The sequence below is a fragment of the Lagopus leucura genome, unplaced genomic scaffold (assembly GCF_019238085.1).
Source record: "Lagopus leucura isolate 7727_CA_CO unplaced genomic scaffold, USGS_WTPT01 Super-Scaffold_806, whole genome shotgun sequence".
NCBI lineage: Eukaryota > Metazoa > Chordata > Aves > Galliformes > Phasianidae > Lagopus > Lagopus leucura.
In genome coordinates, this window is record NW_024962260.1 from 1,617,315 (window position 1) to 1,630,682 (window position 13,368).

Genomic DNA, 13,368 nt, shown 5'->3' on the forward strand with positions numbered 1-13,368 from the left:
GAAGTCTGATCTTGCTGATGCTTGGATGTCAAGGTAAAATAACTAGAATTAGATTGAAATCAAAGAAATTACTCAACTCATCACTAATTCATTGCAGTTTTACAATAAGGCTTTTTTTTTTTTTGCTTGAAAATGTCACAAAACTAAACTGTTGGCTTCAGAGGATGCTATATTAAGTGAATATTTCTGTTTGCACAGGATTTGAAGATCTTTCTCCAAAATAACTTTAGGCAGCGTGCTTGAGACAAACATATGTTACAATATGCAGTGCATCCAAGCATTTTGGCATCTTCTCTCCAGAACATGGTTCCTATGGGCTGCATCAGAAAAGGGGTCGCCAGCAGAGCAAGGGATGTGATTGCCCCTTTCTGCTCTGCCCCATCTGGAGTACTGTGTCCAGGTCCAGGTCCCAAAACAGGAAAGACGTGGAGCTGTTAGAGAAGGTGCAGAGCAAGGCCACAAAGATGATCTGAGGCTGCAACACCTCTCCTATGAAGACAGGCTGAGGGAGCTGGGCTTGTTCAGCCTGGAGAAAAGAAAGCTGTGAGGAGACCTCATTACGGCCTTCCAGTATTTAAAGGAAGATTATAAACAGGAGGGAAATCAACTATTTAAATGGGTAGATAGTGATAGGACAAGGGAAATGATTTCAAGCTCAAGGAGAGAAGATTTACATTAGACATCAGGGGAATTTCTTCACTGAGAGAGCACTGAAATGCTGGAAAAAGTTGCCCAGAGTGTGGACACCCCATTCCTGGAGGTGTTCAAGGCCAGGCTGGATGGGGTCTTGATCAACCTGATGTTGTATTTGATCTAGTGGTTGGCAACACACCTGCAGCAGGCGGTTTGGAGCTTGATGATCCTCGAGATCCCTTCCAATCCAAGCCATTCCACCATTTTACAATTTCACATAAACAAGATGAATGGTTCCTTTAGCACAGATCAGCAGTAATTCCCACTGTGGAAGCTGCCCTGTCACGTCAAACAACACACCATTTAGCCGGTGGCAGAAGAACAAGATCTGCAGGAGGTGGCCTGTATGGTCACACCAATCTCAGTAACTTCCTGGGATTGACAAAAAGCCCTCCAGCTACCTGACACCATAATGGGAACAAAAGATTAAAACAAGAGAAAATCAGATAAAACTTCTGAATATAGGATTTAAGATAGATCAACAACACTCAGCTCTGTTAGCTGACTTGAACAGCTTCACTTACTAATTTTTCTTCAACAAAACATTAAACCCTTCTCAAAAAAGAAGGGCTAGAAATCAAAGGAAGATCAAGATCATGCACATTAACAAGCACTGGGAGGGAGAAAGAAGGAAAATGTTGAGAAGAATAAAGAAAAACTATCAATTTCAATGGGCAAATTCATGTAAGACAATCTAATGTTCAGCCTTCATACTTCAAGCCAATGCTATAAGCAAAGACCTATGAATTTAAAATCATTACGAATGCACGTTAGCCACTAAATGGACTTGAGTGAAAGAGCACCATTTAGAACGAGGTATCCATGTTGCCTTCCATTCCTCATAAAAAGCTGATTTCTATTTTTTCCATGCTATCTTCTGCAGCAGCAAATATAATTCCTGATTTTCTAATGCTACTTAGGCAAACACCACTCAATCACTACGCAATATGCTATACATCATGTTTACAATAAATTACAGCAAATTAACGAGCAAACAAACACTCACAACATATTACTACTGAAAATACCCATTTACTTTTACCATTCAGTTACTGTGATCTTCCCCACATCATTTGCATCCAGCTCACCTATCACTTGCAGTAAGTGAACAAGTCTCAGGAACAACTGCTAATATGCTCAAGATGGAAACACTAAAAATGACATTTTGTTCAAAACAAAGAGCACTGAGTGTGAGAATAAAGCTGCAATATTTTGTTTGACCATGCTTCTTTTTATCCAGGACCCATTCATTATTCCTACAGCAAATGAATGACCGTTGCAAAAGCAGATTAAATGCTGGGGCATACACTGAAGTATTCTTCCCATGTCATCACATTCACTGTGTCTTCTTCCCTGCGTTGTTCATCAGTATTCAAAGACACTCGGACGAAAAAGAATTCAGATCATGTCTCAGTAGGGAAGTGAGCCCACTGCACGCATTCTTGGCAGCACTGCTGGCTCGGCTCAGGGTCACACAAGACCAAATCCATCCTAAGATTTCTGGAAGTCTTCAGAAAAGAAAGAGGATTTCTCCCCCCCCCCCGTCCATTACCCTCTCCCCAAAAGGAAGGGAGGAGAAGAACGTCTGCCAGAACCACGGCACCTTGCCCTCTCAGATGAACAGAGGAAGCAGTAGGTACATTTCAGCTTTATTAGAAAAAAAACAAAAGTTTATACAAAGCTCTGCATTTTACAGAAAACCACCTCCCCCAAACACAAAGAAATCCAACATGGCAAGCTGTATGCATTTCCTTTTTTCATATACATACATACATATATGTACACAGACATATATATGTATGTGTGAGCACATGTGTGTGTATATATAGTGTGACGTAGGTTTTTTTTGCATGGATTGCATTCATTATTTTACAAAGGTAATATTCAGTAAAAAAAAAGGTCTTTGTTACCATTATTTTCTCATATAAATAACTGTGAGCAGTCCCTCTGCAGATAGATAAAAAACACCTTTTCATGTCATTCTGTAAAAAACAGACATTACTGAAACAGTACTGAAATCTTGAGTCTTTTTCAATACCACCATAAAAATATCATCTAGCCCCCAATTCAAAATGCTTGTCCAAGGCATCAGAAGAGAAAGGACTGTAAGACAATTCTGGAAGGATCAGTTCGTTAAGCCAACATTCAGGTTGGTAATTTCTGCTGGACCTCATACATTGGTGTGAAATGAGCACAAACAGGAGGCCAAGCTCTCTGTCTGCCTAGATAAGCTGGTTCTTTGCCTACTGACACGGAGACAAATTCCAGCAAAGCACACAACTGTGCCAAGCAGCTGACAGCCTGTCCGCTCACCCTTTTCACCCCACAACAGACTTCCTTAATAAAATTAAATCCTCTACCAGCTCAGCAAACTTTTTCTACTCCATTCACCTTGAAAGGAGCTAGGACTAATCATGGCAAGACCAGACAGAGATTCCACTGTTGAATTATTGGGAGAAAAACTTAACTAATGGCAAAAATGTAAAAAGACAACTAAAAGGAAGAAAATGATACAGAAAAGAGCTATTGGATTGAATCCCAAGGCTCTGGTTGAAGAAGCAAAAACAGTACAGGGATGTCAGTTGCAGCTAAAAAACCCAAATCCTTGCATTTACTGAAGTTAAAGGAGACGGTGTGGTCCAAATGAATTAACTGCCTGGTAAACAATCGTTTTTCTTCTGTTAAGCACCATGATGGGGAAAATGGCGAAGATTTTGAAGGCAATACAAGTGGTAGTGGTGATAACAAAGGTAATGAAAGTGAAGAACTCGATGCAGATTAAATGGTGAGTAATGCCAACGAGGATGTTTGGACTGCCAGAGATGTTGGCAACAAGAATGGTTATATGGTTGGTGTTGATGATGGCCAGAATTCATTCATATGTCCATGTAGTCATCATCTTCATCAGTATCACTTTCCAGTGAGGACTCCTGGCTTGAGGTCTCTAAGATTTCCAAAGCTGGCTGACAAAGGCTCTCCTTCTTTACATTCGCTGCGGACTGAGCAGACAAAATAGCAGACTGATCCCAAAAAGAGAGAGAGAGAATATATTGCTAAATAGTCAGGATAAACCCATGAGCACAGGGATAAAAGCCAACTGGTTGCTATTCCGTCACATTCCAAAGCCCTCTTACTTCCATAAAAGATATGGCAACCTAATGTGAAACTACATAACATTAACCAGTAGGTCTCCCCATAGTCACTATTCCAGTAGCTTTCACTAAAGGAAGAACTGCAATTGCTGCACTAACTCCCTCACACATTTTGATAATTCTGTTTAATTCCCAAGAAAGGGATACAGACTAGGATAGCTCCGATGCCAACCATGGCAGGAATTTCACCACTTCTTAAAAGCTGAATCCTGTTAATAATAGCTAGCCTCTTAGAACAAAACAGAATAGTTCTGTTGGAAGTGACATACAAAGACCACCAAGTCCAGCTATCTGACTACATCAGGGCTGACAAAAGTTAGAGCATTAAGGCATTATCCAAATGCTTCTTGAGCAGTGACAGGCATGGGTCTTCCACTATTTATGCTACTTCTGGTTATGAACTGGGGACAGGGACAGTTGCTCCTTTTGCACGAGTATTTTATTGAGGGGCGAGTTAAAGAGAGATAAAAACAATAAGCCAAAAAATTACTGTTTCCCTTTTATTACCTTTAATTTTTGCTTGGTCTCTTCTGAAATGCTGCCCTTTGGAGAAAGGAGGGTGGGAGTGGGTGGAGTGACAGTGATCTCAGGTGGAAATTTGGTGACAGATGAAGGTATGAAAAGCTTTGGCATGTTGGGCAGAACACGAGTTTTTACTCGGGTGCCATCTGTCTTGTTCTGCTGACTTCCCAAAGTCTGTGAACTGGAGCTGAGTTCAGGCTTGGAACTGGAGGCTAAACAGAAAATAATAAGAAAAACATGTTAGGAAGCTGTGTAGGATTTCAGATGTCAAAGAAGAGGGAGCAGCTGATTGTCAGACATATGGCTAGCTCAAAAGGTCTTTCTTCAAGTTTTGCTTTAATTATGATTCAGAACCAGAAGAACAAAGCGCCTCAGGATTCTATAGCAGCAACTGGAAATCAATAATAATTTAAAAAAATCTTTCTGGGCAGCAGAAACCCAGTCTATTTAAACCAAGCACTGAAGTGGTAGTACTGCACTGACCCACCTACATCTAGATTAAAGGCTCCCCTAAATACCATTTTCCCACTTATTGCAGATGCAATTATCTTACCTTTGCATTCTCTAACTGGTTCCCCATTCTGTAATGCACCAAATAAAGCTACTTAGTTTTACTTAAGTCTTTTATAAACTTCCTCCACTATGGAGTTGTCTTTTTAATAACTGAAATGTCAGCTCCTATTTCCTATCAATTCGTATTGTCAAGATCCCCCCTCAGTTGGCTACGTTTTCAAACAAGGTCTTTGTGGTTTCCACTACCGTCCTCACAAACTAAGAAAATTACACAGTAATATCTGTCAACACTTCCTCATTACTCTCTTCAAATTCTGTCATAAAAAATCGTTAGGTATCACGTCAGCAAAGAAGCCAGCTCCTTGGTGTGCTCATGTTGCTGTACACCACGCTGATTAGCACCATCATGTCATCTCTACATATTCCTCAACGATTCTTGTCTTCACCACCCAAAGTTGCTAAGAAAGGGCCCATCTCATGAGACAAAGAAGGATCTGGCCCTTCCTTAAGCTCTATCACAAAACAATACATATGCAACAATAATCAGCAGGAGACAATGCTTTCACATTCAATCTGAGTATTTAGCATATATTTATTGATATTTTACTAATAATGATGCTTCAAGTGGATTTTTTTTTTTTAAAGTTGTATGAATGAAAACAGATCATCCCATATGCATAGTAATAACAGGTATTTTAATATACATTTTTTTGGATTCAGTCTTGTTAAATCCTTCTTTGAAGGCTTCTGGAATTGACAAGGCTACTTAAACATGGCAAAATAAAATGCCAGATCCCTGATGCTATCCTGAAAAATAAACAACATTACACTGACTACTAAGGGAATCTGAAATTGAATTGTATATTCTCAGCAGTATACAAGAAAGTAAGAACTGCCACAACAGATGAAGCTTTCCAACGAGGTCAGTGACCCATCTCCATTTGTAGACAATCAGCTCAGAGCAGAGTACCAGAAACGTTGCAGTAATCAGACAGAAGATAATCTCTCACAAATAAGAAGAGAGATACCCTGAACATGAATATCTATGTTTATGTCTGTCTGAAAAATACAAATTTTACATTTTTCCAGTCTAAACATCAACTCCTACTTCTCTTGGAAAGGAGGCAGAGGAGGGATAGAAAGCATTAATTGCTGTAATGCTGGTTTTTATGTTAATTTGACTCAGTCTGATTATCACAAAAAATCATTTCCTTCTGCTAAATATTCCAGTACAATAATCAAGTGTTGTCATATTGCCCTGTGTAAGATTTCGATTAATAGAGAAGTTCTACTTTCAAAGAAGCTCAACCTACATAGCACAACAGCCTTAGTACTGGGAGGCATTTCATTTGGCTTTGCTGCTACGGTACTTGGTATGTGAGTCATGCACCAAAGAGAATAACCATCAAGGGACTACAAAGAACTTCTCCACGAAGCTGTGACATAGCCAAGAATGCCTCTACACTCTGAAATACTTTACTGGAAGGCAAGCAGCAGAGAAGCTCTGTAACATGCATCACAACTAATGCATATCTAATCCATCAATCTCTGCAGACTGATACTCAACGAAGAACTAATTTTCAGCACCGAAGCACAAAAAGCTCCTACCTTGGGTACAAACATGTCCCGAATTTGTGCTGGTCACTGATTCCACTTGCCAACAAACAGGCTCTGGTGATGGTGCAACAGTGGCCATTTTCATCTGCTGACAAAGCCGTGACTCCTGTTGCTGAAATCCAAGACCCTCCAAAGGCACTTCAAGCTCTTCTTCCTCTTTATTAACAAAAGATAATTCACAGATTAACAGACATGTTGATCTCTTTCCTAAGCCTCAGTCCTTCTGCTGTCTAACCACCTGGTAGAAGCTGTGGGATTTTTTTTTTTAATCCTCATTTCTTAACTATGAAATGACTGAGTAAAATTAAATACTGGGAAGCTAAGATGGCAATCACAACTTTTTCATACTTGCTGCCATCAATTCAAATTCTTTAAAAATGTTCTTTACAAAAGTGATGAAAAAAATCTGTTCTACAGCATGTTGTTACCTCTGCAAGAAACAAATTCATGCAACTGACCATTAACCTTTGCAGACACGAGGGGTGAATCACTTGTCATACAGTCAAAACAAAAGCCATCACCCTTACTGATGAGCTATGTGTGATCGATGGGTCTCTCTGATCTGCAATCATGGGCGCGAGCGACACTGAAGTGCAGCTCACTGCTAAGAAAGATTAATTACTGTGAACATCCAGCAACAGGGCCAAATCTGTTCCATTTTTTCTTCTTTATTTAATCAATCTGAAGCCATGTAAGATGCTCAGTTTTCAGAGATAGGCTGATTCAATCAGCCTAAAAAACTAGTCTAATATTCCCATCTTCTGCTACTTCAGAATTTGGGATCTTTACAACTCATACCCTAGTGTGTATGAGCACAGTCTCATCATTACGTATCAGTTGTATCAGCTTTTCTTACACACGAGGCTACATGTTGTACCTAGCAGGAGTAGTTTTCACTCAACTACTGTGAGCTACTAATGACAGCCCTTTCTGAGAAGGTCAGAGTGAAACAGCAGCTAGCATTTCAAGGCTATAGGTACACAAACAAGCACTCATTCTCTCACAGAAATGGAGATATCCTTCAACAACAGGGGGCTGCTCAGACAAATATGAATTATCTTACATTAACACGGGGTAAGGTGTACACAGGCAGCTGCTGCAAACAAGCATATGCAATATATATTCACAGCCTAACTTCTCTAAAATCCTCATATGTCCACATTCTAATTTAATTTAGGATTTTATCTGCAACATGACTTAAAAGGGAATATTTTTCAACTTTTCCTCATTGGAAAACTGCTCTCAACCCCTAACTCCCTGTGAGCTGAAAACACTTCACCGCTGTAGAGTTAAAACTGAAATTCTTGAAAGAGCTTGGTGAAAGTCAGATAGATGCAGTTTGAAAGATACAACTTTTTAAATGCATTGTATTTCCAGGGTTCTTGAATAATTTGCATCAAAAAAGCTTACCAAAGCAGGCTGTTCAGTTCTTTCATTCACTAATTTTCATTGGTAAAATAAAAGAACCCATTATCTGAACTGGTAGCTGGCAGCCAATACAAGCCTTAGGATAAATGAGTTTGCTTGCAGAGAATTCTCCTATAGTTCCCAAAAAGGAAAGGTCACACACTACAGCACAAATCACAGAAGCCTCTGTTCTGTGATGTTCCACTCTCTATCAAGCACAAAATGGAATGGTCTAGTGCAGAAGAACAGTTCTCATTCTCTTTCCTGCACAAAACGTGGTCACGACAGTAGGAAAAAATAGTTGCATCTGACCAATTCAGCTTAAAAGAACAGAGAAGGAAGCAGTAAAACAACAGGAGTCTGGATTAGGAAAATTCTAACTCACTGTTTCCCTGCTTGTGAAATAGAAGAGCTGAAGATCATTCTATGTACGTGCCTGATCTTTACATAAGACAGGCATGATTTAACTGCATGCAGAGAAATACAAGGGACCATATGAAGAAGGATCAGCCCTCGTGTGGCCCAAAGCCAATAAACACACATCCCACTACACCACAAGCAGCTGACAACAAACGGAGCCTAAACCCAGACTGCCACACTGAAATGGCTACAAGACACTTGATGAAAAGATAGAGCTTTACACCAACGTCTGAAGAAAAGCAAGACTGAAAATGATGTTTTCAGATCATCCTGCAAGGCAGCTTAAGACAGCAACTGTGTCATGCTTACTGCAACACGACAGGCTCAGAGTCTACAGCATCTAGGGTAAGTACCAACAGAACCTTACTTATCCACTTGTTAACCAAGGAGACAAAACACCAATTCATTTGGCAGATACAAAGCCATCCCAACTGGAGATCCCGTAGCTTTCACTATACTGCTAACTGAGAACTATTTCCTATGTACTCAACTGCTAAATTACACTGGGGACTTAATAGTTCACCATTCAGAATAAAAGCTCTGATTTGCATTATTGTTTAATGACTAAACTCTACCTCTTATGTGGATTATAATCTTTCTTTAATTATAAGATATATCACTGCTTAAGCTGATTTGCTGAGCTTTACTTAACTAAATTATGCCCCCTGACAAAGCTCTTTTGAGCAGTGTATTTCTAACCAGACGCTGCAAGACTGATGCAAGTCTACTTTCTTTTATGAGGGAGCAGCTTCTAGCACAGATCTCCATCTTTTACATCATCTTTGTTTTTCCTATTTTTGAAGGTATCGATTTGTAGCACAGTAAAACTAGATTTAATTAGAACAAAGCGGTGTGTCAGCCCTTTTTCATGTAAAAGTGAATGGAAATGAAAGGGCAGGACTTTGGCACACCAAGCATGTATTTCTATTACTACACTTCTAGAAACAGCACTTGTTAATATTCTATCAGGCTGCATTTCTCAGTACATCCAGAGCCACTGCCTGGTAATGAATCCTTCATTGTCAGGTGCTAAATACACACTGACTGAATTTTATCCCCTGACTGGGTGATACACTTTATTCTTTTATGACTGTGCAAATTTGTTTTTGTGGTAACAGTCGCTTTCATGGCATTATTTCTAAGTTAAACATTAAGTTAATGAGAAAAAAAATAAAAAATATGTATTTTTCTAAGATCTGGCTGTTCCAAGTGTCTATAATTTGCACTATCAATACTTCAATACAGTGCACAAATACATCTTTTTTCATTACAAACAGGGCAAAAGGCAGAAGGATAATCAGGAAGCAACACACAGCTGAATCTCCTGTTATTTGTCCGGAACAGATTTCTGAAGAGTATCTCTTGGTATTTACCATGTGGACAGTGCTGCCACAGCCCCGAACATAACGTCCTAGTTCTCTCTAATAAAAACTTTCCCCAGGGAGGGAAAGACTTCACTAACTCATGAGCCACAAAATTCTTCACAAGTGCAAGAGCACAAGAATATAACTGCAGCACAATCCAAAGGTGTTCTCAAGCTCGGATTTAATCTCAGTTAAGAAATCTTTTGGCAATACATACGCAGTACTTGCACTGTTCTTGCAGGCTTTCCAACGTTAGCTCTACAATCCCAGGTTAAAATAAAACCAGTTTGGGAAGATGTAATGCGCGTTGGTCTCCAGGCTGAAGATGGGACAGGTTCTGCACTCTGGAGATCGATTCTGCACTCCCACCTCGTAACGCAACACACAAAAAAGCATATAGAAAACCCACAGATTTGCAATGCACATGAATATTTACATGGAAAAGTTCATCTCCAACCGAGCTGAATTATAAGTATTTTTGTCAGCCTTCCCTTTCCCGACAGCTGTCTAAATACATACAAAATAGTATACACATAGAAAGAACGACATCATACCTCTCAACATCTCCCTGCTTTAGTGAGGAAGAAACAAGCTGAAAACAATTCAATGCAACAACCTACTCCAGCTTTCCTCTCCAACCTCTTTCCACTTGTTGCCAGGGCAACCAGTGTTTGCAGATGCCTATAGCGGGCGCTGGGTTCATGACTTCATCACAGTTAATATTCTCTCGCTGCCTCTTTAGACAGAGAATACAGTATATACATACATCCCTACACTATAAACACAGAGATTATACAACTCCCGCACCCTTTATTATAGGAAGACGACAATTTATGTCCTATTTGGACATGTCTGTATGAAAATATGCACTCGGCAATTTGCAGATGTGGAGAAAGTTTAAAAGCAGCCGCACCGTAACAGCAAGCAGCTGCTCTGCTGTCTGTGTGCTGTGCTGTGCACTTCATTGCTCAATTTCCTTCTGCTGTCAGCTATACAGAGACATTAACATCCCAGTGTTATAAAACATTCTAGCTGGATTTTCGAGAAACCCTTTAGTCATGCACTAAACCTACTGCGTGAGGGCTGAAAGACAAGCCCAGAAAATATGACTGGCACCTGGAAAAATGCTTTCCAGTTGCTGAGGGAGGTGGTGTGAAATATTAAAGCACAGATATGTGAAAGGCTACAAGCAACTCATGGTGCGTGCACAAAGCATCATTTCGTTACGGGAAAAAGGAAGGAACTGAGCTTTGAACTCCAGAACAGAACACCAACACGATTTCAAAAGTGCATGCTTGGAGAAATGAACAGAGAAGGGCTTCAAGGGCTGACACAAAGTGGTTGTGCCTCTTGGTTTCACCCCTCTGCAAAGCACCTTCCCCAGCACTCTGTGTGTCAGACAAAAAGCCTGAAAATACATGACTATGATTTAGCAGATCTGTACCACCTTGCCCTCCAGCCACTTCAACAGAGTAACGACTGCATTCTGTGTGCCTGCAGACACGAAGAAATACATACTTTATTTGTCCCAGTGACAAGGGATTTACTTTATATTTCAATGGCTATGCAGGGTACATGTAGTTTTTCACAGAGCTATCACTGAGTTACCACACAAGGTGGATATCTGTATGCTGATGGAAATGCATCTAATCTGTTGCTCCCTGACACGATGAAGTAAATATCCTACCACACTTCCAAAGAACAGCGCTAATGTGTAAACAATTAATTTTCAATATTCCATCTGCCTCACCCTCTGGCGTGCTGGGAATTTAATACAGTTTTTTTCCCATACAGCAGTTGCAAAAGGGCATGGAAAGCTTGAATTTGCAGGAGCTCAGAGTTTCCTCATACACTGTGCTACCAAGTCAATGGAAAGACTGCGCTGGAACACAGGTTGGTTCAGCTGAACACAGCTCGGTTAAGAATGCTGACCCACAGAAGCAACAGAGCCATTATGTAACTGCCTTTGTCATGAGGTGCTACATCATACACCACAGCAGGCAGCATTCAGTGCACCAAGGCATACAGTAAGTATACTCAGTACTTTTTTCCTTACACATTTACCTTCTCCATATTAATTCCCGCTTTCCTGCCACGATGTTTATTTCTAAAAAATAAAAAAAACACAACCACACAACAACAAACAATGAAGTCATAGCTGCAGAGATAAGAATTTGACTTGAAATGCCAAATTCAGGAAATTACATTCAAAGCTGACACACAAAGCCATGTGTTAAAAATTAAGCATCAGAGTAATTTTGGAAGCAGAAAGCTGTGCAACGCAAGTTCTACGGCTCCCTGAAATGAAATAAATTCAAACAGTCTGGTGAACAGAAGTTGGCACTGTAATAAGATGGCATACTGCTGCATTTATAACTGTGCTCCTGGCCATTAGACAGTGGTATCAGATGTAACCCATGTTCCTCCCTAACGCCGAGGTCAGCTGTGACAGAACAGCACTGATGTTAGCAAAAAACAAGTGGTTGCTCTGAACGTGCTTCTTGAGAACAGTCCCTAGCCCACAGTAACTCCCAAGCTCCCAGGCCTCTGGTATGGAAAAGCCATGCTGGGGCAGGCTAACAGTGCTGCCAGTGCAGTTCTCTGTGCAGAATCACTTCCTGCTGCTCTCAAGCTTCCTAGAAATGCAGGAAGTTGACAAGTGTGCTGGTAAAGTTATGCTCTCAAGTTCAGTAGTAACTTTCCTTCTCTCTTTGTTAAAAGCCCGAACCAAAACAAATAACATAGCAATGATCCCCAACACCCTTCAATAAAAAAAAAAAAAAAAAAAAAAATCAGTGGGCCTAGATCAAAGAGATAATAGGTTTTATATGCAATTATATGAACTTTCAAATGGCATTATAAGAAATAGTTAATTGATAGTTGTGTTTTACTGCTGGATTTAGCAAGAGAACATCACTTGAGAGCATCACACAGCAGTACCTGTGGACAGTAAGTCACTCATCTGTGGTCTGCTCCTTGCAAATTGTATGGACTGGCTATTCAACAAAAGCCATAAGCCCCTTCCTCCTCTGCCAGTATTTCTCATCCTTCTCTGACCTGATAGCCAAATTAAGCACAATACAGCTGGGCAAAAGTAGCTCCTAGAACAGGGGGGTTTCATTATAATACTATTTCTAGAGAATTTTCCTAAGAAATCTGTAAATGCAAGACCTGTGCAGTAGGCTTATAACTACATCTCTCTTCAGCCTTCATTTGTGCAGTAAAACATTCATTCTGGCAGCAATCTAAAGCTAGCACAACTGAAACTTGCTGTAACAATACAGCATCATTACCATGTTCTTTTCCAAATCTTTGTGGTTTCCAGAAGACATGTTCTCTGTTAGTGCAAATATCCATACGGCAGAGTTTTCCCAGGATTTCCAGGATTTCCCTCTGACCCCAAGCTTGCCCAGCCCACACTCTGCATTAGGCTTCTTACCATCACCTCACAGGCCAGTTTGGAAGCTGTTGTTCCTGCCCTAATTGTTCCTACTGATTAACATGAGTACCTACAACCAACAACAACTTTAACTGCAATTCGGCACAATATTGAATTGAATAAACAAAATTAAACAAAATCAACCAAACAAAAAGAACAACAAGAACAACCCAAAGGGTAAAGATTAGAAATAGGCATTGAGTCTAGTGAGTCTAGTCTTCGTTCTTTTCTGGAACAAATT

The 13,368-nt window shown here is 40.2% G+C and overlaps 1 protein-coding gene across 5 annotated transcripts in view; it reads right to left on the bottom strand.

Moving 5' to 3' along the window:
• Positions 1–2,527: 2,527 nt before the first annotated feature.
• CABIN1 (calcineurin binding protein 1) overlaps positions 2,528–13,368 on the bottom strand; it is a 91,877-nt gene continuing 81,036 nt past the window's right edge. For 4 of the 5 annotated variants that reach the window (XM_042865569.1, XM_042865567.1, XM_042865568.1 and 1 more), the window contains exons 36-38: positions 6,489–6,653; positions 4,353–4,579; positions 2,528–3,713 (exon numbers count right to left, since the gene is read on the bottom strand). In XM_042865569.1, the coding sequence (XP_042721503.1) occupies positions 3,570–3,713; positions 4,353–4,579; positions 6,489–6,653 (536 nt within the window). In that variant the 3' untranslated portion in view covers positions 2,528–3,569. The remainder of the gene's footprint in view (positions 3,714–4,352; positions 4,580–6,488; positions 6,654–13,368) is intronic. The other variant, XM_042865570.1, reaches the window with a different exon arrangement.